The following is a 26,563-nucleotide window of genomic DNA, read 5'->3' on the forward strand; positions in this document are numbered from 1 at the left end:
CTATTTTTGTTTAGATCGCATCTTAGTCTAGTTCTAGTTCTACTTGGTTTCAGATAACGTACAGGTATCAGTCCCTGTGGATTCGACCTCGGTCTTACCGAGTTTATTACTACATCACAACCCTACACTTGGGGAGTGAACAAGTTTTTGGCGCCGTTGCCGGGGACTGACGGTTACGTTTTTCTGAAATTAATTAGTTTTAGAATTAGGTTAGGATTTTACTTACTTTAGGATAGAAGTTTTTATTTTATTTTATTCTATTTTTAGAACTTAACCTGTTTTCCTGTTTTGTAGGATCCTGACATAAGTTCTTAAATTGGTAATTCCTTCCTAATTTCTCTACTTCTTCTGTTTTTAGAATTAAGGTTTAAATCTTAGAAATTTTCTAACTCTAGTATCCTCTCTTCTGTAGGAAATAGTTTATTTTTAGAAATTAGGTTATTTCTTTTCCTTTTTAGAAATTAACTTTCTATTTTTGTTTTATTTTAGTAACTTTCTAATTTTAACTCTTTTAAAATCTAATTTGTTTCCTAAATTAGTTTTAGAATTTTTTTTAGAAACTAACCTTCTTATTTTGTAGGCCTTTAAGATAGAAATCTCTAATTCGGTAAGCTCGTTCCCTACTTTCTATTTTTCAATTCTCTTTTAGTAATCTACTTTCTAGTTTAGGACTCTCTTAATTTATTTTGGAAATTTTCACTTTCTTTTAGGAATTCTTTCTTTTAGAAGTTAGTTCACTTCTATCTTTCTTTTAAAGAATTGTTCTTCTCTTTTTAGAATCTAACTTATTTTGTTTTATTTTGCAGGTTTTAACTCAGGACTCCAATTTGGTAATTTCTTTCCAACTCTCTCTTTCTTTCTAGATTTTCTTTTCCTTTCTTCGGATTAGGTTTTTAATTGAGGGCTGCGAGTGTTTTCATGCCCAAGTGGGCCCGTGACGACACTCGACGTCTCTTGACTGAAGGAGGATTGGCTGAGGGGTTGACTATCCATCGCAGGACTAGACACCGCTCGAAATCCCCTGAGTTAACTGAGGTTATGGCTGAAGACCAACCTCCTCCACTTCCACCCAGGGTGGAGGATACCCAAGATGAGAATGAGGTGCAACAGGCACCCCCGCCTCGTACTTTACGAGATTATCTACAACCGGCGGGAGTGAGTATGCCCTCATGCATGATTTTTCCTGAAAACACAGGACAAATGGACATCAAGCCAGGAGTTATCCAACTCCTTCCCAAATTCCATGGACTTGAATCAGAAAGTCCATATTTACATTTGAAAGAGTTCGATGAGATTATAGCTACATTATGTTTTCCTAATGTATCTGAGGATACAATTAGGCTGAAACTCTTTCCTTTTTCCTTAAAAGAGAAAGCTAAGACGTGGTTACATTCACTGCGTCCTAGATCCATTGGCACATGGAACGATATGCAGAGGGAATTCATAAAAAAATTCTTCCTACATCATAAAACGATTACCCTCAGAAAAGTGATCATGAACTTTGCCCAAAAGAAAGATGAAACATTCTTCCAATGTTGGGAAAGGTTCAAAGATTTGGTCAGTTCATGCCCACAACACGGATTTGAAACGTGGCGCATTACAAATTTTTTCTATGATGGACTGACATCTTCCATGCGCCAAATGGTCGAGACAATGTGTAATGGAGAGTTCATCAACAAAGATGTTGACGAGGTATGGGATTACCTCGATAGTCTCACCAAAAAAACACAATCATGGGACTATTACCCAATGGCGAACACCACGTCTAGGCCGACTCAATTAAAGGAACAAGGTGGATTATATCTCTTGAAAGAAGAGGATGATCTCAAGTGTAAAGTGACTACGCTCATAAGGAAAGTTGAGGCCATGGAAGGAAAGAAGGATAAGGTCAATGAAATTGTTTGCGGCATCTGTGATTGCAACATTCACACAACTGAAAACTGTCCTACAATACCCGCCTTTCGAGGAGTGTTGAATGAACAAGCCAATGCCGTAAATAATTATCAAAGACCTTTTACTGGACCTAACTCCAACACATACAATCCTGGCTGGAAAAATCATCCAAACTTTAATTGGAGGAATGGACAAACGGCGACTCCTCCAGGTTTCTTCAATCAAAATCCAAATCAAGTGAAACCTCAAGAGGAACCGGTTCAAAATCCCATACAAGAGCTGGCTCAGGCAATGCGGGGAATTACAGATTTTATGCAAAAGATAGACTCTCGTATGACGGTTATAGAAAAGGGGATGCTTCCTGCACAACCTCTCCCCAATCCTAAACCGCAGTACGAGAGTAATGATCCCAGCTCTTCAAATCAAATGGGGCATGCTAAATCCATCACCACTTTTAGGAGTGGGAAGATCATTGATAAAACTCTTCCGGTTAGGCCCGAAAAGCCTCAAGAACCAGAAGAGGACAACAATGATGGATCCAGTGATGCCCCACAAAAAGTAGAACCGGAATTTCTAGATAAGTCAGTTGCTCCATTCCCCCAACGGTTGGTTTCACCAAAACCTCTCTCTAACTCTCAGGATATCTTAGAGGTGTTGAAACAGATGAAAGTCAACATTCCTCTACTTGATGTCATTAAACAGATACCTTCATATGCTAAATTCCTAAAAGACTTATGCACGACCAAACGATGGAAAATTATTCAAAAGAAAATCTTCTTGACTGAGAAAGTGAGTGCCATCCTGAAGCAAGACGTGCCACAGAAATTCAAGGATCCCGGTAGCCCAACCATATCATGTGTAATCGGGAACCATCGAATTGATCACGCACTTCTTGACTTAGGAGCGAGCGTCAATTTGATTCCCTACTCGGTATACAAACAGTTAGGTTTGGGTGAATTAAAACCCACCCTAACCACACTACAACTTGCTGATCGCTCTGTTCGTGTACCAAGAGGGATAATTGAGGATGTGTTAGTCCAGGTCGATAGATTTTACTACCCTGTAGATTTTATCATCCTGGACACCGAACCCATCAATAACATGAGCACTCAGATTCCCGTCATTCTTGGTCGCCCATTCCTTGCCACATCAAATGCAATTATCAATTGCAGGAATGGTATCATGACTATGTCTTTTGAAAATTTGACATTGGAGTCAAACATTTTTTTTAATAACGGCAACAATGCAGAGGATGATGACGATTTCCACGACATTAACATGATTGACTCTTTCGTGGAAGATACGACACCTCTAACCTTATCCTCCGACTATCTAGAGACATGTCTGGCCCACTCCCATGATTTTGATGATGACATGATTAGGGAGACGTGTGCCTTGCTTGATACTGCACCGGTACTTGAAGTTAACCGGTGGAGGCCACAATTTGAAGAATTACCACAAACCGATGTAGTGCCTCTACCGTCTAACCTCAAGCCGCCGAAGCTTGACCTAAAACCTTTGCCCTCTGATTTGAAATATGCCTATTTAGGTCAAGATGAGACATACCCGGTGGTGATCTCTGCCCACCTGGAGAAAGAACAGGAGAGTATGCTTATATCTACTCTCATTGAGCATAAAGGAGCCCTGGGATGGACGATAGCGGACCTCAAGGGAATCGATCCCTCGATTTGTACTCACCACATATATCTTGAGGATAATGCAAAAACCGCTCGGCAACCACAACGTAGACTAAATCCAAACATGAAGGAAGTGGTTAAGGCCGAGGTTCTTAAACTATTGGACGTGGGTATTATATACCCTATATCTGATAGTCAATGGGTGAGTCCAACTCAAGTGGTCCCTAAGAAGTCCGGAATCACCATCGTAGCCAATGCTAATAATGAACTCGTGCCAACTAGAGTCACTACTGGTTGGAGAATGTGCATTGACTACAGGAAGTTGAATACCGTCACGAGGAAAGACCACTTTCCTTTACCATTCATTGATCAGATCCTGGAAAGGTTAGCTGGTCATTCCTATTACAGTTTCCTTGACGGGTATTCGGGCTACAACCAGATAGAGATAGCCCCTAAAGACCAGGAAAAGACCACATTTACATGTCCCTACGGCACCTTTGCCTATCGAAGGATGCCATTCGGACTATGTAATGCCCCTACCACCTTTCAGCGATGTATGCTTAGTATCTTTTCTGATATGGTGGGGAAATATCTAGAGGTCTTCATGGACGACTTCTCTGTTTACGGTCCATCTTTCAGCAAGTGCTTGGAAAGCCTTAAATGTGTGCTGAAAAGATGTGAAGAAAAGAAATTGGTATTTAATTGGGAGAAGTGCCATTTTATGGTTCAGAAGGGAATTGTCCTTGGGCATATCATCTCGTCCAAAGGAATCGAGGTAGATAAGGCAAAAATCGATCTTATCTCTAACCTACCTCCACCCAAGAACATCAGAGACGTGCGATCCTTCTTAGGACACGCAGGATTTTACAGGCGATTCATAAAGGACTTTAGTCTTCTTTCTCGTCCTTTATGTAATCTTCTTCAAAAGGATGTTCCGTACGAGTGGACTGAACAATGCCTGGAAGCTTTCACCAAGCTTAAGGGCACGTTAACCACTGCACCTATCATGCAGCCACCCGACTGGAGCCTTCCTTTTGAGCTTATGTGCGACGCTTCTGATTATGCTCTTGGGGCGGTCCTAGGCCAGAGAAAAGATAAGAAGCCCTACGTCATTCATTACGCGAGTAGGACTCTAAATCCCGCCTGTGAACTACTCGACTACGGAAAAGGAACTCTTAGCTGTAGTGTTCGCCTTGGACAAATTTAGGTCCTACTTGATCGGATCCAAGATCATTATCTATACAGATCATGCGGCACTGAAGTATCTTCTTTCTAAGAATGATTCTAAGCCCCGCTTGATACGATGGATCCTTCTACTCCAAGAATTTGATTTGGAAATTAAAGATAAAAAGGGAGTAGAGAACGTAGTGGTCGATCACCTTTCTCGCCTTAATACCTCTGAGTCCCTTGAGGCGACCCATATCAATGATATGTTCCCTGATGAACAACTGTTTAGAGTCTCCCATTCACCTTGGTTCGCTGATATTGCTAACTATCTTGCTACAGGTGCCATACCGACACAGTGGACTGCGCAAGATAAGAAGAAATTCTTCACCGAGGTGCGCAACTTTTTCTGGGATGATCCTTACTTATTTAAATATTGCCCAGACCAAATCCTAAGGAGATGTGTACCAGACGATGAGCATCAGAGCGTCATCTCCTTCTGTCACTCAGAGGCCTGTGGAGGTCACTTTTCTGCTAAAAAGACCACGGCCAAGATTCTGCAGTGTGGCTTTTACTGGCCCACTATGTTTAGGGACACTAATGAGTTTTGCAAAGCTTGTGAGCGTTGTCAGAAATTGGGAGCATTGTCCCGTCGAAATATGATGTCTTTGAATCCCATTCTTATCATTGAAGCATTTGATTGCTGGGGCATCGATTTCATGGGACCATTCCCCCAATCGTTTGGAAATCTGTATATTTTGCTCGCCGTGGATTATGTCACTAAATGGGTCGAAGCGATTCCGTGTCGAAAGAATGACCATCGCACGGTCATTAAATTCCTAAAAGAAAACATCCTTTCTCGATTCGGAACACCTCGAGCCATCATTAGTGATGGAGGCTCACACTTCTGTAATAAACCATTTGAGAGCTTAATGAAGAAATACGGTATCTCTCATAAGGTGAGCACCCCATACCATCCTCAGACAAGTGGACAAGTTGAGATTTCCAATAGGGAGATCAAACACATTTTGGAGAAAACGGTTAACCCAGATCGTAAGGATTGGTCAATCCGATTGACCGATGCCTTATGGGCATACCGTACTGCATTTAAAACTCCTATTGGAATGTCTCCCTTTAGACTTGTCTATGAGAAGGCTTGTCACTTACCTGTGGAGCTGGAACATAAAGCGTACTGGGCGATCAAAAATCTTAATTTCAATCTGGACAACGCTGGCTCGCTACGCAAACTTCAATTAAATGAACTTGAGGAAATCCGGAATGATGCGTACGATAATTCGAGAATTTACAAGGACAAGATGAAAGCATTTCATGACCAACACATTTTGCGAAAATCATTCACGCCTGGTCAGAAGGTCCTTTTGTACAATTCTAGATTACATCTTTTTTCGGGTAAGCTTCGATCTCGTTGGACCGGCCCTTACATTGTTGTTACTGTTTTTCCTCATGGGGCCGTTGAGATAAGAGATCCCGACAATGGCAAGGAGTTTAAAGTCAATGGACATCGATTGAAACCATTTATCGAGAAATTTGATTCAGAGGACATGTCCATGCCTCTGACTGATCCTGTTTACCAGGATTAATCTCCTAGGCGGACCCAGGTTATCAAGATTGATTAATTCATGGTCCATTCTTGTCTAGTTGAAGACGTTAAACTTAGCGCTCCTAGGACGCAACCCAAATTTTCATTCCATTTCACTTTTCTCATTCATTAGTTCAATGTTTGTGGGTAACATTACTGCAAACCCTCACGAGACTACAACTCGTCCACTAGGGGTAACCTAGGGGTTTAAAGGCTTGTTGCATACGCTAAATGCAATCGAGAGCACCTACGAAAGTGGTATAGGTAGGATTTTATTTTGTGTTATTTTTGTTACCTTTTCTCTCGTGCTGACCGACACCCATGCTGTGATCTCTTGGAAAGTATTTTTCTATGCATCATCCAGGTACTATCTTCCCATTACTTCTCAGTTACTCATTTTGTCCCATGTGCATTGCATGCCTATTTCTTTTACATTGAGGACAATGTAGATTTTTGGTTAGGGGTGGGAGATTAGGTTTCCTAATCAGTATTTTCTTAGTCTTGAGCAGAAATTGTGAAAATTTTTAAAATTTTCTAGAATTTCATATGAATTCGAAGCGATTTTGACGGCCATCTTCGATTTAGAACTACAAGATGCGTGATGTTGGTACTTTATGACTCTTGGATTCAGTTATCTATTGAATTTCACAGCTAAGTTTGAATTGTTAATCCATTATTAAAAGTTGTAAACATTGATTGAGTCATGAATTCGCAGGACACATCTCGCATGCATATTAAGGTTTCAGTTCGATATTGAAGGATTAACTTGGTAATCACTAAACATGAAAAGAACCAACTTGGAAAATTGAATGGATTGGGCGAACAGTCTTTACCATAGGTTTGCTCCCTATAGATGAGGATTCAATTCCCCATGAATGATATGTGAAAAAGTTGGGTGTACAGTCTTTACCTTAGGTTTGCTCCCTATAGGTGAGGATTTGATCCCTCTTCTTGACGTTACTCCTAATGAAAAAAAAAAAAATCAAATCAAAAATTAAAAGAATAAAAAGATAAGGTGTAAACCAAGTTGGGTTATCGTGATTTCTCTTATTTGTTACCAATGATATTCTTAAATATCAAGGTGAATCTTAATGTTGACAAGTCGAGATTGGACTATACATCCATGGAATTCAATAATTAGAATTATACTAATTGATGGACTAATATTTTGAACTTGATTATGAAGTTTACCGTGAGCTTGATTTCAGGAAAAAGTAATGCTAACATTCATGAATCTTAGAATTCGAGTATCTGAACTATTTTTTATAAATCCTTTGAGTTGTAGAAATTATCTTGTAATTCTCAATTTATTTTTCGCATACTTTGCTCGGGACTAGCAAAATGCTGGTTGGGGGTTGTGTTGAGGGTCAAATATTGCATATCAGACCCAGTTGTTACCTGGATTTACAAACATAGTATTGTTTAACGGCCTGATTTAATCATGTTTGTGATGCAAGGTGAATTTAGAAGCTTGGATTGAAAAGGGTGCTAAAGGGATGGATTTGATGCTCAAGAATCAACAAGGCAAGGGACGGATTTTAGGAGACTGATATTGAAGAATTCACATGCCAAAGATCTGAGAAAACCAAGTGATTAACGATAAAGAGGCCTAAAAATCGTACTGAATGCAAGATCATAGGGTTCAAACCATCCGTTTGGCTTGAACTTTATATCTGACCTGAGAATCATAAAGTAACCATATATATAAAATTTCAGCCATTGGATCTTTGTGGAAGTGTCCCAACGGATAGATCAGCCCATAAATCACTGATCTGGGGCCCACTTAATTTTTGGATATGCTTTAATTTTGGTCTCAACCCCTTAAATTAGATGAAAAAATGGATGAACGGAGCGGATTTCTCATGAACATCACAGTAAACCCCACACACGTGATGCGTGTGCACAGTAGGTGCACAGCTGCACCGCACCGAACCAGGACTCCTGGTAAAAGTCGGTTGACCTGACGTCTTACGCACAGCAAGCGGACGTTGTCCGCTGTGGAGTGTACTAGCCCACCACGATCACCCAGTTCGACGATCGGAGCCGTCCAATATGTCCAGAAGATGGGTTCTACCAAATTCATGGCGTCAATTCACAACAATGTACGCGCATGCAAGAAAATTAAGTTCAAATGCAGGATGGACAGCAGAAAAGAAAAATCCGGTGGGTCACACTGAATTTGAGATTTATCACATCATCTTCGACCAAAATTCCACCACGAATCCAATGGACGGATCTGATTCTTCAAAAACCATAGCATGTGGGCCCCATTGTTATCGAAAAATCCAATTTTCACATACATTACGCAATTTCGCTTCGAACGCAAGGCCCGACCTTTTCAGGATGTTGTTGCCCACCACCGTTGATCAGATGGAAAATCCGCACCGATCAGGTGGAGCCCAGGCCAAAACCGAATCCCATCATGGAGAAAGATCAGAAAATCCAATCAGGGAGTTCTCCCATGAAGGCCGTCCGCAAGACCGTTTCACGGTTTGGCTGCGCACGTAGCACTATTGCTACGTAAGGTTTACGCACGCAAAACCCCAACTGACTTTCTCCACGCAGCCGTCGACCTGGGACAGCTATAAAGGGAAGGAGAAAACGTGGAAGCAAGGAGGAGGCAGCCCTGGAGCCGTGAACGAGCAAGAGGAGAGAGAGAGAGAGAGAGAGAGAGAGAGAGAGAGAGAGAGCTACGGTTTTGGACGAATCAGGATCAAACGGAGGAAGGAAGGAAGAAACGTGAAACAGGGAGTTTTGCTGCTGCTGTGCATGGTTGGGAAAAGGGCTGAACGTGAAGACAGGCGAGAGCTTTCTGCTATCCACGGCTGGAGAGAGAGAGCACAGGTGCTCGACCTTGGTTCTCCCTCTTCCTCGTCTTCTTCTTCTTCTTTTTTCGTTTTCTTTTTCTTTCTATTTGTTTTGAGTTTAGACCAATCATGTGTGGCTAAACCTCTTAGCTAGGGCTAAGAGGTGAAGCTTGTAGCTTGATGGGAGATTTTTCTGCTTGTGCCTGTTGTTTAGACTGAAGAGATTGATTTGATTTAATTTTATGGGAATATTTTTAGTTTTTAATGGCATGTTGTGACTGAAATTACAATGGGCTTACAATGGCTTTGAGTATTTCTCTTCTCTTATTTTGATTATAATGTCAGGAAGCCCTGATGTTCACCATCGTCTCCTGGGCATGGTTGGATGTCGGTACCCTTCCTAACCTTTATAGTCATCTGATTGGTTGGTGATTAGTTTAATTCTGTTATTTGCTCTGTCTCCGGGGCATGGTTTGATGATGGAATCCATTCTGATTCAAATACCTTTCATCCCTTTAAAGTTATATCAGAGGAAATTCAATTTAATTTTCATGATTCCTGATGCAGGCAAAAGATCTCCCTGATCCCTACAAGTGGATCCTCTGAATCCCTAGTTTCTTTCCTCTGACTTACTTAAAGTTTTAGATAATTATTTCACAATTATTTCTTAAATTCTATTTTTGTTTAGATCGCATCTTAGTCTAGTTCTAGTTCTACTTGGTTTCAGATAACGTACAGGTATCAGTCCCTGTGGATTCGACCTCGGTCTTACCTAGTTTATTACTACATCACAACCCTACACTTGGGGAGTGAACAAAGTCGACCTTCTTAATTTCAACTACCAACTCCACATCGATGACTTCTTAACTGCTTGATGTCAAACGTTTCTTCAACTACATGAAAATTATTGAGGAGAAGAATGTTAAATTAGTGACATATAAATTGAAGGGCAAAGCTTCAACTTGGTGGGAGCAATTTCAACTCGAGCGAACGAGAAAGATGAAGGCGTCGATCCACACGTGAGCGCGGATGAAAGAGTTATTGTGCATGCGATTCCTCCATCAAGATTATAATCAAGTATTGTTCTAACAATACCAAAATTATTGGTAAGGTAGTTGATCGGTGACGAGTTATGCAAAGAAATCTCGTTGTTTGTCGACAAGAGCTGACCCAGTCGAGAAGGAGTTGCGACAGGCTGCCAGATTCTTCAACAACATAAGTGTCGCACACGCGGAAGTAGAGAAACGATCCAATACTTCTAAAGTAGACGAGCAACATCTTGTAAACTAATGAGATTTCATTAAACACTCTGAAGAGACGAGAGTGATGTCCGTGACAGTTCCAGATGTAAAACACGTGTTGCAGGAGTTTAAGATGATTCTATTCACTGAAATTCTTGATGAATTGCCTCTTATGTAGGAGATTGGTTTTTCTTAAATTAAGTTTGTATCCAACAACAAAAAGAGTCAATCTATCGACAAGGCCCAATTTGAGGTTGTATATGCCTAAGTTCCTAAATTTGCACTTGACTTGTTTCCGTTGCATAAACTACTTGGAATGAGTGTTGTGACAAAGAATATGGTAGTTCGAGTAGCAACTTTTCATGCTGACATCCACGAGAAATCAAAAAAGCCGACTGAAGAGTACAAGAACAATGCTACCAAATGTCAACACCATAAGTTAAATAAGTATTGTGAACTAAATCTGTTGAAGAAATCAAAGAAGTTGAACACGTATCGTGAACCAAACTCAAGGAAAAAAAAAAGTTGAATTAAAAAAAAAAAAAAAAAAAAACCAAACTCAACGACGAGTTTTTTTTTTTTTCTTTCAAGTGGATGGGTCTGATGTAGGACAAGGATCAAGCACGTTCCTAACGCACATGGACTAAAAGAAGCCCAAGGAGAAATTGATGAAAAATCAGCATAGTTCGACCGGTCGACCTTTATCGTTGATGAGTCAAAATTTCACTAAAAATTCTAAATTGCTTGCTAGATGATTTCTACAAGTTCAGACATGTCAAAATACTGTTCGATAGGTTGAAATATTGTTCCAGATTGTTTGTTGGTCAATTTCTGCTAATTTAGATAAGTCAAAATACTGTTCGACAGGTTGACAAATCAGGTTGACATGTCGAAAATCACAAATTTTTGATTTAAATATCTAGACACTTTTAGGCTGTATCGACTTGTCGACTCGACCGGACAACTATAGGTCGACGGATGCAGAAAATTTATGCGATTTTTGAAATTATTTCCTTATTTAATTAAGATTCCTTGATTATGTTTAATTTTAGGATTTATTTAGGATTATTTAAGGAGGTTAAACTCATTTTTTTTAAATGAATCAATTATCATTCTATGAATAAAATTCCTTAGAAATTCTTCTATTTCTCTCGTGGATTCAAAAAGCCTCTTATGGATTCAAGAGTACCTTGTGGATTTAAGGTGTTTATGGATCAATAAAGATAATGCTCGACCTCATTACGTCCTCCCCTATGTCAATTTTTGTAATTGATGTATACAAGAGACTTAATGCAATTCTTTATTCTTTGTTATGCACCATGTTGCATATATGTTGCAGTTGTACATGGGAACATGGTGCAATCTCATTGGATTGGACCATTGAACAATGGGACCTGACTGACAGCCTGAAAATGATTATCCATACTTTAAAAATCATGCAAAATTGATGTCCTAGTAGTGGGCCTTTGATCAATCCTTCTTAAGCTCTCATGTCTTTTATATGCATGTTCCAACCTATTCAGTGAGCCTGTCTGATTCCTTGGATGAGGGAGTTATATATTATTTTTTTGGCCAATCTAATTGTATCATTTCCCATCCTCAACGTGCATATCTTATACACATTCTGGATATCACGTAAGACTCGAGGATCCCTTGCAAATCCTCATCGTACACATATCCCATGATTTAGTGCGTGACTTGTGCAACAGGAGGTTAGGTAGAATAAATCCTGACATATCTTAATATCATAATATGATATAATAAGATATGAGGAGGCTGATTCAAACCATTTACAAGATGGCCCTCATCGTCGGTGGTAAATACACAACGATGAAACTTGTCAATTGGACTGATAAGCACTTGTTTATTTTTTCATCAAATATAGACCATATACTTGACCAATATTGCTTTGTGGGCCATTGATTTTTAAGTCTAAGATTTTAAATTTTAGAGATTTTTGAAGTAGACATTCATGGCTAGTCAGATCAACAATAGGAATCCCACCCAACACAACCCTAGATTAATTGTTTTGTGGGCCATTGATTATAAAGTAAAATTTTAAAATTTTTTGAAGTAGACATTCATGACTATATTTCATCAGATCAACAATCAGGATCACCTAACACAACCCTACATCCATCATATAGTCCCAATATATCATATTGTAATACATCGGGATGTATTCTATCAAACCTCTAGTGACAATGGGTTTAATAATTTAGTTAAATTAATTTGACTGATCTATACCACATTTATAATTTCTCAATGCCTCCACATATGCATAATACTCTACCAAAGTTTCAAGTACCTCCCCTCGCAATGCCACGCAGCACATTTATGTATTTTAATGCAGTTGCCTTCGTAAACCCCATCGTGTATAAAAGTATGATTTCAGAATTATGCTCACAAAGAAATGTGAATCAGCCGTTTGTTCGATGGCTACTTGAAAACGAGGTAGAAAAGTAAAGGAAAAATAGCTATCAGCTAAGAAAAATGTCTTTTCACATCCTTTTCATTTCCTGGCCTTATTCACAAGGGACGTGTAGAAAAATTTAAGTAAACCATAAAAGGAGCTTTAATTCCAAGTTAGACTTATTTAAGTAGACCATAAAAGGAGCTATCATTCAAAGATGGACTAATTTAAGTAGACCATAAAAGGAGCTATAATTCAAAGATAGACTAATTTAAGTAGACCATAAAAGGAGCTATAAGTCAAAGATAGGCTAATTTAAGTAGACCATAAAAGGAGCTATAATTCCAAGTCAGACTAATTTAAGTAGACCATGAAAGGAACTATAATTCCAAGTCAAGTCTAAGATGAGACAGACTTGTAAGATATGGAGATGATTCAACTGCTTCTTTTGTCTATCCATTTGTCGACTGTTGAAGAAAACAGTGGAAGGACTTAACTGTCCTTTGCTCCACCATGATGTATATGTTTTATCCATGCCATCTATCCCTTTTACTAGCTCATTTTATGGCATAAGCCCAGAAGTAAGGCAAAGTGGACATTGCCAAAGGAAATAGTGGTGATTGATCGTGAATGCCCACCGGCCGTTAAAAACTTAAAGGCTACAAAAAGTATGGATCAAGCTGACATTTTGTGTTTTCATTCATACTAGTCTGTGTGACCTAATTAAGTGGTTTGGATGGCAAATAACTTTGCATTGGGTCATTGGAAGTTTTTATCTATGGACGTCCAATTACCACTTTTTCCAGTGGTATTTGAACATGAGATGTTGATTTTATGGGTTGAGTAAGTTATGTTGATTCAGGATGGTTTTAATTTATGGGCTTTTGATGTAGAGCAGATCGCGGACACTTTCATGGCAAAGACGGACTAGAAAAGGCTCGATTGGAGGTAGAAATGATCAGGACCGTTAGATATCTCGTAAATCAGAATGAGTACTTATCATATATGATTTTGGGGTAGAAGAAGATACTTTAGCCAACTAACCTACTATGCCAGGTTACCTATGCTGGATTTGCGAAAATGAACTAGTAAGAGGGCGTCCTCAACCTTCTACAACTACAAATAGTGACACAAGGAGCGGTCTATCTAGGCCGTAATGTGCGACACCCACAATAGCTAGTCTAAGTAAAATTTTAAATTCTTATGGTCGGCCAAGGCTGAACAATTATTACCAACTTACCATTGTCACCAACTAGGTCGTTTATCAAACACCCGCCCTTAACGCCCCGCGTCCCATTTGGCCATTAACAAAGGGGGAACTGAAGGTGATGCAGTGGAAGAAAGCCCTGAATTTAATGAAGATGAACAAGTCATTGAGGAAGGATTTAGTGATGAAGAACGGTTGGCTAGGGATCATGACGAATTGTTGGTCATGAAGCCATTATCGTACACTCTAAGGAAGGAGGTGCACCTGCATTAGTACAATATATTTCGTACGTGGTGTACCGTCAACGGCAAGGTTTGTGATATAATCACATACAGTGGTAGTAGCAAGAACATGTCTTAAAGATGATGGTTGACAAGTTACAGCTACATACGCCAGACATCATTCCCCTTACTCAATCAGCTAGATTTTTTTTTATTTTTTTATTTTTTTAAAAAGAGTGAACAAGACAAGGTAATTGAACAATGCACTGTCTCATTTTTAATTTGTAAAAATTATAAAGATCAAGTACTTTGTGACGTGGTCAACATGAAAGCATGTCATATATTACATGGTCGACCACAGCAATCGGACCGTGATGCAACCTACCGAAGACAAGACAATGTTTACATCTTTGTCAAGGACGTTTGAAAGACGGTCCTTGCTCCTATGACCCCAAAGAACTACCCCGATGCTTCAAAAGGAGAAGTGCATTTAAGGGTCCAGATTTCGCACTGTGGGGATAATTTGAAGGTGGGCTGGCTGAGGCTGGTGCGCTCTGCCTGGGTTTTAGCTGTTGTTACTGGCTGTTCATGTACCTAATCATATGTAACATCAATGGCAATATTATTATTATTATTGTTATTATAAATGTCATTACAGTTTCTTCTTCTTCCTCATCATCACCACCTCTTCTTCTAATTTATTCATTTGATTGAGAATAAAATCGGTTGTTTCACCTTTCTATACTATCCTCTTTTGTTTATTTATTTTTATGTTTGTTTCGAAAAATGCTCCCGTGCTCTTAAAGCTCCTAGGTGCATCAGTTTACTTGGGTACATAGTCCGATTGATCTGAATTGTCCATCTAGGCCAGAACACATTCCAACGCAAGAATCTCATTATTGTTATATGATCAAATATGTCATTGGTTTGCTCATATGATCCTAGCAAATAGATGTATCAAGTTGGGCACCGGACCCATTTTTCGTGGGAATGGTCTTGACTGTCCATATTGAAGCTATTGATCGAATGGTTATATATATTTGTTGAATAAGTGTGATACTTGCATGGTAATTAAACCATGAAATGCGCAGTGGGCCTAATTTAGAAGGTAGTGGACACAACATGAAATATCGTCTGGCACAAAATTCAAGCCAAATCTAAAAGTGCAAATTCAAGCCAAAACGGCTGGTTTAAATTCCAAGACCAAAATTAGGTCGTTACTGTCATAAGGTGGTGGGCACATGTATAGGTGGGCCTCATTACAGATATTATTCAATTCCACAATCAAGTTCAGTCTACTCATCAAGTTCCAAAGTGGGTCCATCATGTAATATCGTCTGGCACAAAATTCAAGCCAAATTCAGGTGCCACTTAAAGCAATGGGTGGCCAACAATCTCACACACCACGTGTGATTCCACTCAAAACCTATGTGCACATTTGAGTCGTGGAAAAGGTGGGCCTTGTCATGAAATATTGGTTGGCGCAGTATTCAAGCTGAATTCAGATTTTCCAGACCACTTAAAATTAGTAACTGGTGGCGAACAATCTCGCACACCAACTCTACAAATAATAATAGTTCAACTTGCCATACTATGGGAAGTGTCTCACTCTACACGTGAGTTTGCCCAAAAATTAAGCCGATGCAATTATTAGGTGGGTCACTTTCATATATTGAATATCGAGCATCACTCATTAGGTGTGTCACTTTCTTATATTGAATATAGATCATCAACTGATCTTACTAACTATATGTTTCTCTTACAGGTGTGTGTTCAGATTAATGAGTAGAGCAGCTACCACGTATAAAATAGAAATTTTTATTATTATCATAATTTTGCAGAAAGGTGGGAGCACACCACCTGTAATTTTATTGATACTTGAAAATTAAATACATAAAAGGGGAAAATACTGGCCGATCCCCTCCCTAAATTCTAATTACTAAGCTTTCTATTACAACTCTTATAAAAAGAACTAACAACCCAAAAAACGAAAAAAGGAAAAAGAAACCACAGTACAGCTTTCACAACTAGGTAGCAAACAATTATTCATTATTCATGACGTTTCCAGCTAACTTCTTCAATCTAACATCTTGCAAAGCGGCACTTGAACAAAAGGCTCTCTTTCATCTTATCAAAGAAACGGTAATAGGCAATCCTCCAAGCTTTCTTGAGCACTAAAACACCACAGAAGACCCAAAACCCCACAGCAAATCCTGGTCCCATGGCAGAGTAAAACCAAACCATTTCATGCACTCCATCATCTTTTTTTACATCACCACCAACAGGCATTGGACTTTGATAAGTATCATCACGGTCACACTTATCTGTAAGAGGAGGTCCACAGAGATCATTATTCCCCATATAAATAGAAGGATCTGAAAGTGTCTGTAGCTGATTTCCTGATGGAATTTTTCCCGACAAGTTGTTATTCGACAAGTTCAAGTAACTGAGAAAAGTTAAACTTGACATACTCGGAGGAATTGTGCCTGAAAGCTGATTTTTGGAGAAATCAAGAGACTCTAGCAGTGCCAATTTACCAATTTTTTCGGGGATCTTTCCGGTCAAATGATTTCCGGATAAGTTTAAGACACGCAATCCCAAAAGACTTGTGAGTCCTTCAGGGATCTCTCCAGATAAGTTATTACTTGAAAGGTCCAAGCATGTAACCAGTGAAATTGTTCTAGTGTATTCAAGCATTAGCCCCTTCACTGACAGAATCAAGTTTTCCTTGTAATAAGATCCTGTTCCATTCACAAGAAAGTGTTCTGACTTTTGCTCATTTTTCATGGCGGTGAGATTTCGAAGACTTTGAGGAATTGAACCTGATAAGCAATTTTGTGCCAAATCAAGGACCTGAAGAGAAGTTATGTTTAGCAATTGAGGCGGGATGTTGCCAGTAAACATATTGGATCGTAAATTCAGAATTCTTAAAGCTGGAAAGCTTTTGCCAATCCAAGTGGGAATATGACCTGAGAAATTGTTTTGTCCAAGGTCAAGAGTCTCCAAATGAGTACAACTCTTCAAAGATGAAACGGCTTTTCCAGATAGGCTATTGTTGCTCAAGTGCAATGTTTGAAGTTGATGTAACAGACCCAAAGATATGGGAATTCTTCCTGATAAATGGTTCTTGCTCAAATCAAGTGCTATGAGGTCTACACAATCACCCAATCTTAATGGGATGGTGCCACTTATATTGTTTTGGGAAAGATCAAGGACAAGAAGAGACTCCATTTTGCCTATGGATGAAGGAATTATGCCACTAATTTGGTTACCTCTGGCAGAAAAGACAAGTAAATCATTCATTGTGGATGTAAAATTGGGTGGGATTGGCCCAGAAAATTGATTGTTGGAGATATCAAGTGAACTAGATCCATGCAATATGCAAGGTATGGGACCATTGAAATTATTCGAGCTCAAATCAATGTAGGTAGCAGGCATCATTTTTAGTGGGTTGGGCAATTGGCCAGAAATCTTGTTATTTGAAAGGTCCAGTGAAGAAAGTTGGGTTGTAAAATCCCAAAACCAGGTGGGGATGACGCCAGAGATGGTTGTGTTAGAGAGATTCAACTCCTGTATGTATCGTTGTGTTCGTATCCAGGGAGGAAGACCTAAATGAGATGATCTTAGTGAAATTGTAGAAAGCTGAAATGGAGGGACCCAATCAGGGTGTAGATCAAAAACCAAACAATTAAAAGACAAATCTAAATCGTTCAAGTTTTTGAGGTTTTCAAAATGAGTTTCAGATACGTTTCCTGTCAAGGAGTTGTTAGAGAGGTCAAGCCAAGACAAGTTAGAAAGTTGTCCTAAAGTTGTTGGGATATTCCCATTCAACTGATTGCCACTGAGATCTAGAGATTGCAAGGAATACAAACCTCCAACAGCTGCAGGGATACACCCATTCAACTGATTGTCACTGAGATCTAAAGATTGCAAGGAAGACAATCCTCCAACAGCTGCAGGGATGCACCCATTCAACTGATTCTCCCCAAGAGATAAATATTGCAACGAAGACAATCCTCCAAGAGCTGCGGGGATACTCCCATTCAACTGATTGCCACTGAGATCTAAAGATTGCAAGGAAGGCAATCCTCCAATAGCTGCAGGGATACTCCCATTCAACTGATTCCATGAGAGATCTAAATATTGCAAGGAAGACAATTCTCCAACAGCTGCAGGGATACTCCCATTCAACTGATTCCATGAGAGATCTAAAGATTGCAAGGAAGACAATCCTCCAACAGCTGCAGGGATACTCCCATTCAACTGATTCCATGAGAGATCTAAAGATTTCAAGGAAGACAATCCTCCAAGAGCTGCAGGGATACTCCCATTCAATTGATTGACACTGAGATCTAGAGATTGCAAGGAAGAAAATCCTCCAACAGCTGCAGGGATACTCCCATTCAACTGATTCCGTGAGAGATGTAAAGATTGCAAGGAAGATAATCCTCCAAGAGCTGCAGGGATACTCCCATTCAACTGATTGCCACTGAGATCTAAAGATTGCAAGGAAGACAGTCCTCCAAGAGCTGCAGGGATACTCCCATTCAACTGATTCCATGAGAGATCTAAAGATTGCAAAGAAGACAATCCTCCAAGAGCTGCAGGGATACTCCCATTCAACGACCACAAGGAGTATTCGGTTGAAGAAAGCTGCAAGGAAATGAGTTTAGAGAGGTTTCCAAGCTGAGGAGGGATTCTCCCACTGAACCCTGCATCTGACAAGTTCAAATGCCTCAACTCCTTCATGGAACCCAAAAACTGTGGAATTGGGATACCATTAAAAGCATTGTAGCTCAAGTCCAACAATTGAAGATGATTCAGTTCAACCAGAGCTGGATCAATTCTGCCACTTAGAATGAGATGGTAGAGATCGAGTTTAAGAACATACCCAGTTATGTTGTGGCAGGTAATACCTCTCCATTTACAGCAGTCTGAGGCTTCATCATCCCATGAAGAGAGAATATTGGAAGTAACGTTGAGAGCCTTCCGAAAAGTGTTGAGAGATTTTCTCTCCCAATCCAAGCAACCGCTCACCTCCCAATATCTTCCGCAATATATTACAATATTTAAAAGAAAGAGGGAAAAAAGAAAGCCTCTTCTCTCCATTCCTTTCCTCCCTCACTCTGATGTAGAAATGGAAAATAGCTTCTTTGCTAAAAAAATTTCTCTGCTGTCCTTGATTTATAAGCTTTGAAGACCATATCCACCCATCATACTAGTTAACCACCATTTTCTCCTAACACTGATCAAGCAATCCTAACCATCCACTTCAAATGGTTCAAAAGTAATAATGGTGGTGAACCATCAAAGGAAAGTATCTTTTCGTATTACGCACGGAGTGCGGATGTCTGCGTTAATGGCGGACGCAGATTTACAGAAACCGACGCAAATTTCGGGACATTGGCCCAAAACCGACGCCAATTCAAAACTCAAGTGGGCCACACCACAGAGGATTGGACTTCCACCGTAGAAACATGCGTGGGGCCACAGAAGTTATGAATCAGGCTAATTTTTATATTTTCTGTTCACCCAATTAGGAATGACCTTACGAACGGTATCACGGTGGACCCAGGTAGGTTTCAACGGTGGTAATTTACCTACACATTTTCCTATCGTACGGCCCACTTGAACATTTTGGATTTACATCATTTTTGAGGCCATCTCCTAAAATGATGTTGCAAAACTTATGGACGCTGTGGATTTCACGTAAACATCACGGTGGGCCCCACCTAACTTTCCGTCGCAGGAAATTCCTGTAAAATGGTCGCGGATTTCCTGCTAAAGCCTTTCGCAGGAAGTTCCTGCGCAAAGATGGTGGGTGAGGCCCACTGCAATATTTGTGAGAAATCCATTCCGTCTATCTGTTTTGCGAGATTATTTCAGTATGTGCATTCAAACTTGAAGTGGATACAAAACTCGATTGGGTCACACGAAAGGGAAAATTGGGGAAAATAATTCCTACCGTTGAAACCTTTCTGTGCTCGACCATAAAGAGGTCATTCCCAATAGGATGAAGTGAAAGCACCGAAACTATAGCCTGATACAAAAATTTTATGGCCATAAAGAGGCTTCAACGGTTCTAACTGAATGCCCACTGTTTCTTCTCCTGTGGCCCATTTGAGCATGGGATACATCTAATTTTTGGTCACACGTCCTAAAATGATCTCAAAAAAATGACGGACGGGGTGGATTTCACATAAATATCTTGGTGGGCCCCACCCAGCATCCTTGGCAGGAACTACCTTTAGGAGGAAATCCACCTCCCTGCAAAAAAAAAAAAAAAAAAAGAAGCTTTGGGTGGATTCCTCATAAAATTCTCGGTGGGCCCCACCCAGCATCCTTAGCAGGAACTTCCTTTAGCAGGAAATCGACGTCCCTGCGAGAAAAAAAAACAAAAGGCTTTGGTAGGGCTGTTCACGAGTCAAGCTAGCTCGAAAAGCTCGCTCGACTCGGCTCGAGTCAGCTCGGATTGACTCGGCTTGAATGGCCAATTCGAGGCGAGCCAAGCTAATTATTTGAAGCTCGAGTTGAGTTCAAGCCAAGTTCGACCACGGGGCATTTCGACTCGACTCGACTCGACTCGAAGCTCGAACTTGAGCTCGACTCGGCTCGATTAATAAATATATTAAATATTATATATATATATATTATATATATATATATATATATATATATTATTAATATAAATTTTAAGTTTAAATTTAAAAACAAAAAACAAACCTTAGAGTCTCTACACGACCGCATGCACCCCCTTCCCTTTCCCCTTCTTCTCTTTCTCAGCCCACTGCCAGCCGCACGCCCGCCCTGACCACCACCACCAGTTTTCATTTCAGCTCCACAATAATATGATTTCAATCTCTTGATATCTACTTCTTAGGTGAGAAACCCAAGAAATTCGAGATGGGTTCTTCTCAGATTTGTTAGAGCTTCAAGGAAATTCAATGATCTAATTGGCTAGAGCTCTTTATTTGGATTTCTGATCTGTGTTCTGCTCTGTTTCTTTTCTAGTACTTGAATTTCTGCTGGTGGAAGAAGATAACGAACAGATCGGTTCTTACAGGTTTCCTCATCCGATTCGAAGCTTTGTTTGGTTTTTTCATCGGGTTTTGTTTTGATTCTCTTAAGATTCTTGAATTTTTCATCAATGGAGGAGGATCAAGAACAGAATCCGTTACTCTCTCACCCAACAAGCTCGAGCTCGACTCGAGGTAAACTCGACTCGACTCGAACCACTAGCTCGACTCGAACTCGACTCAATAACTTTGGCAAACAAGCCAAGCTTCAAAGTTGAGCTCGAGGCTAAGCTCGAACTCGAGTACATCATGGACAAGCCAAGCCAAGCTTGGCCCACCTCGACTCGACTCGGCTCGATGCCCACCTCTAGGCTTTGGCAAGGAATCCAAGCGAAATGTACGCGTTTTGGCTAGTGACGCTACTACTAGCTAGGTGGCCAGTGGTCAGTGCTTTGTGTGCTACACAATGATGTATGTGTTTTATCCATGCCGTTCATTCATTTTTAAAGTTCATTTTAGGGCATGATAACAAAAATGAGGCAGATATAAAACGCATGTGGGCCACACCACTGGAAAACAGTAGTGATTGAATGTCCACCATTAAAAACTTCCTAGGGTACACTGTAATGTTTATTTGACATCCAACCTATTAATTAGGTCGTACAGACCTGGACGAAGGGAAAAAATAAACATCATCTTGATCCAAAACTTGTAGCCTGTAAAAAGTTTTTAATGGTTGGTGTTCAATCAACACTGTGTGGTCCACTTGAGATTTGAATTTACCTCAATGTTGAGCTCATATCATAAAATGATCTGGAAAAATGGATGGATGGCATGGATGAAACACATACATTATGGTAGGGCCCCATAGCACGGACCACTAGCCATTGGCCAGTGGCAGGGTCACTGGCTATGATTTCCCGCCAAAGCCTTTCCCAGGGAGTTCCTGTGCTGGGATGCAAGGTGGGGTCCACCGTGATGTCGATGAGAAGTCCAACCTGTCCATCCATTTTTCGAGCTAATTTTAAGACATTCTATAAAAAATGAGGAGTATCTAATACTCAAATGGGCAATACAAGAAGAAACAGTTGGCAAAGGAATTCGTACGGTTGAAACCTTCTTAGGCTCCACCTTAATGTTTATATGTCATCTAAACCGTTTATAAGGTCATTTTCGCTGAGATGAAGTGAAAAAACCAATAAAATTAGACCGATACAAAAATTTTGTGGCCATATAAATATTTCAACGATGGTCACTAAATCACAACTTTTCCCTCTTGTGTGGCCCATTTGAGTTTTGCATCCACCTTATTTTTGATTTTATGCCCTAAAATGAGCTCGAAAAACTAATGGACGGGTTGGATTTCTCATAAATATCTCAATGGGCCCCACCCAGAATCCTTGTGCAGGAACTTCATGCTACTTTAGCAGGAAATCCAGGTATGAGGGAAATACAGTGCCGTCACTTCTCATTGGTTGATGTCATTACCAATGACTAGAGCTGGGCAGAATCTGATCCGATCCGACAGATCCTACCCAATTCGATCCAAACTGAAGGCTAGGATCGGGTCGGATCGAGTAGGCCCACTCAGATTCGACCGTAAATCGAGTCGAGTTTGGATCAGTGGCCAATTGGGACCGATCCAATCCAATCCGGGATCTAATCCAATCCGATCCGATCCAATCCACACAATGTGCATTCAACATTGTTTCCTGTAATGTTGTCCACTTGAGATTAGGATATACCTCGTTTTTGGTTTAATACCATAAAATATCTAAAAAAAATAGATGTACAGAATGGATGAAATAAATACATCATGGTGGGGTCCACAGAGCACCGACCGGCTGGTGGGAGGGGAGTAGCCAATTCGTCCTCTCAGGCCTTTGGAACGAGGTGCATCGAGCACCAAGCTCTACCAGAGTGTCAGTCTGCCACAAGAAAAGAAAGATAAAGGGTTATGGTTCTATGTGGTCGAGCTCATGGGAACTTCCCATGAGGTCGATCTGTGTGGGCCCAACCGTGATGCGTGTCTAACATCAACACCGCGCATTTCATGAGTCCCCTTTAAATTATGGGATATCCAATCAACCGTATACGAAACTCAGGTGGGCCATACCTCTAAAATCATGTGATGACATTCTTAAAAAATATAAAATGTAAGACGCGTATCCTAGTTCGTACCGTTCCGTATACTCTTACAGTCCTCCCGGTCGAATTTCAGCAACTCGCAACCTATAACCAACATTTGCGTGCGAGCCTAAGACAAGTTCTACATATCTGAGTCGACTCAACCCGAGACTTGTACCAGTGCGATCGCGCCGTCGCTGGGGTTCTGGTGCGGCGTCTCGCGCTGAGGCGATACCCGGGCCAGGAGATATGGGCCCGTGTTCAGTTCAAGGAAAACACTGCGCGTTATAATTCTGAGAGAATCTCTATAACACGTCACATCAATCAATCAAAGTACAACTCATCACTCTATCTCATCCCCAACTACAACCACCCTACCCAAAAGTCAACACTTTCTCTTACACAAGTACACATCCATCACTCACTCACCCATCACACCCCATCACTCACCCATCCCTCTCTCTCTTACACCTCTCTCTCATTTCCTCATAAGCAACCCATGTCCAAGCAAGCTCCATGAAAGAGAGCTTTGTATGACCCACTTCCTATCTCTCATCCCCACCCTCCAAAACCAATCTCAACTGTTGAAGTTCATCCTTTGGAGTTCTAAGATGCTTTGGCGGAAGGAGGAGGAGAAGATCAAAGGCGGGTGCTTTTATTTGTTGATTTTGTGATTTGAGGGCCTACATATGTGGGACCCATCTTGATGTATGCATGTATAGGGAGGGCCCATAGTGGCGGGGTCCTCTCTCTCTCTCTCTCTCTCTCTCTCTCTCTCTCTCTCTCTCTCTCTCTCTCTCTCTCTCTCTCTTTCTTTTCCCTCTCCCTCTTGATGTGCAGTCCACCTGATGCGTGTGACATATCCACGCCATCCATCACGTTAGGCCCACTTTGATGTATGTAGTGTATCCACACCGTCCAGCAACTTGGACTTTGAGTCCCACAATGGTGTATGTGTATCATCCACGGTGAGACCCACAATGGTGTATGTGTATCATCCACGTATCGTCCATCCATTTGTGGCCCCAATCACTGGATGTGTGCAGCATCCACACCGTTCATCTGCTGTGCAGGGGCCATCACATGATGTATGTATTTTGTCCACACGTCCAAACAGTCTTGGACGGTGGGGATTGGATGACTGGTGTACCTCACTCCAGTGATACAGTTGTTGTATTGACATTGCAATTATGTGGGTCTGATCTGAGGTATGGATCTCGTCCACACTATCCGGGTCTGATCCGAGGTATGGATCTCATCCACACTATCCGTGCATAACACGGTGCTACATCCAGCACGTGTAACCCCAACATGATGTATGGTTTCATCCAGTCGTCCATTGGCCAGGACGGTAAACTCCACCATGATGTATCGTTTTATTCAAACCGTTCATCCATCTGGAGGACGTGGCCCACCCCTGCACATGCAGGTGGGACCCACCTCGATGTATCTAACCTATATCCACTTAGTTCAAACATCCAGGACGGTGGACCCCATTCAATGCAGCTATCCAATGTTGCATTCCTGGATTAGATAGATATCTTCTCAACATTATAGTGACAAAGGCAATGTCCGGTCGCGTACAGACTTGAGCATACATGATGCTCCGTACTACTAATGCGTAGAGAAATTTTTTTATTCGATTCTTTTCTAAATCATTCTTTAGAGACTGAAAGAGACCAAATTTGTCGCCTTTCATAATGGGCGACTTTCCTGAAGCACAATTTTACATGTCATACCTTTCGAGTACCCTAGTAATATAGGCCTTCTATGACAGGTTGAGCAGTCCAAGTGTTCTGTCAAGGCGAATCTCAATGTCGATGAGATAAGAAGCTTCACCAAGATCTTTCATTTCAAATCTTTAAGATAAGAACTTCTTGGTGTCGCTCAACATCTTAGTATCACTGCTAGCTAATAGAATGTCATCAATATACAAAATCATTATTATGAACTTACTCCCACTGGATTTAATGTAGATACTTTCATCAGCAGTGTTTTCTACAAAGATGTATGAGGACATTACTTCATAAAACTTTAGGTACCACTGTCGCGATGCTTGTTTCAACCCATAGATGGACTTCTTAAGTTTGCAAATCAAATGTTCTGAGCCAGTAGCTACAAAACCTTCGGGCTGCAACATGTACACATTTTCATTCAGATCCTCATTGAGAAATGGAGTCTTTACATCCATCTGATGTAACTCTAAATCTATGTAAGCTACAAGAGCCATTATGATCCTGAATAAGTCTTTCTTAGATACTGGTGAGAAAGTCTCCTTAAAGTCAATGCCCTCACATTGGTTAAAACCTTTGGCAACAAGTCTGGCTTTATATCGTTCGACATTACTTTTAGAGTCCCGTTTGGTTTTAAATATCCATTTACAACCAATCGGCCTTATTGTAGTGGGTAATTCTACAAGACCCCATATTTTATTGTCCTTCATGAATTTTAACTCATCTTTCATGGCATCAAACCAACAAGAAGGATCAGTACTTTGTTTGACTTATGTAAAGGATTCAGGATCCTTTTCCATCCTTATGTCAAAGTTGTGCTCCTGTAAGTATACGATATACTCGTCTTGATTTACAGGCCTTCTATCTCTTTCAGATCTTCTCAATGGTTCAGCTTGTTGGGTCTGATCTTGATTTTCCTCATTAGTGGTTTGTATATGAGGTTCTACGTAGTGTTCTGTAGTGACTGCAGAATCGATTGCATCATTATATCCACATGAGCTGGATTGGCTATGACTAGAGTCACAATCCTTATGTTCGTGCTCCCACTGTTTTCAGTGTCCTCGATGAATTTGACATTCTCAGTCTCAACAATCCTGATGGAGTGAGAAAGACAATAGTATCAATAGCCTTTTGATCTTTTTGGATATCCAATGAAGAAACAACTTACAATTCTAAAATCAAGTTTTTTTTTTCATGCGGGTTATAAATTTTAGCCTCAGCAAGACAACCCCAAACATGTAGGTATCGGAGATTTGATTTTCTCCTATTTCACAACTCAAAAGGAGTTTTGCTTACTGCTTTGCTGGGAACCTTGTTTAGTATATGAACTGCAGTCTTGATCACATCACCTCACAGAGATTCTGGCAATGTCGAATTGCTGACCATGCTTCGCACCATATCCATAAGGGTGCGATTACGTCTCTCAGCCACTCCATTTTGTTCTGGAGTACCAGGCATAGTGTACTAAACGACAATGCAACAATCCTAAAAAGTATTTAGCGAA

General features: G+C 40.5%; 1 protein-coding gene and 1 non-coding gene across 2 annotated transcripts; both read right to left on the reverse strand.

Annotated features, from left to right (window-relative positions):
• Window positions 1-1,476: 1,476 nt before the first annotated feature.
• On the reverse strand, window positions 1,477-1,583 carry LOC131226541 (small nucleolar RNA R71). The gene has a single exon (XR_009161916.1). It is a non-coding gene; the product is annotated as a small nucleolar RNA R71 (small nucleolar RNA).
• Window positions 1,584-16,265: 14,682 nt separating this feature from the next.
• On the reverse strand, window positions 16,266-19,292 carry LOC131225087 (receptor-like protein EIX2). Its single transcript, XM_058220508.1, has one exon. It carries the CDS (start codon window positions 19,290-19,292, stop codon window positions 16,266-16,268), a length of 3,027 nt encoding a protein of 1,008 aa, XP_058076491.1.
• Window positions 19,293-26,563: the final 7,271 nt, after the last annotated feature.

Source organism: Magnolia sinica, chromosome 14, assembly GCF_029962835.1.
Source record: "Magnolia sinica isolate HGM2019 chromosome 14, MsV1, whole genome shotgun sequence".
Taxonomy (NCBI): Eukaryota; Viridiplantae; Streptophyta; class Magnoliopsida; order Magnoliales; family Magnoliaceae; genus Magnolia; species Magnolia sinica.

Bases quoted from the DNA above. Each gene is read 5' to 3' on its own strand.
- LOC131225087 (XM_058220508.1), bottom strand. From the start codon at position 19,292: ATGGAGAGAAGAGGCTTTCTTTTTTCCCTCTTTCTTTTAAATATTGTA.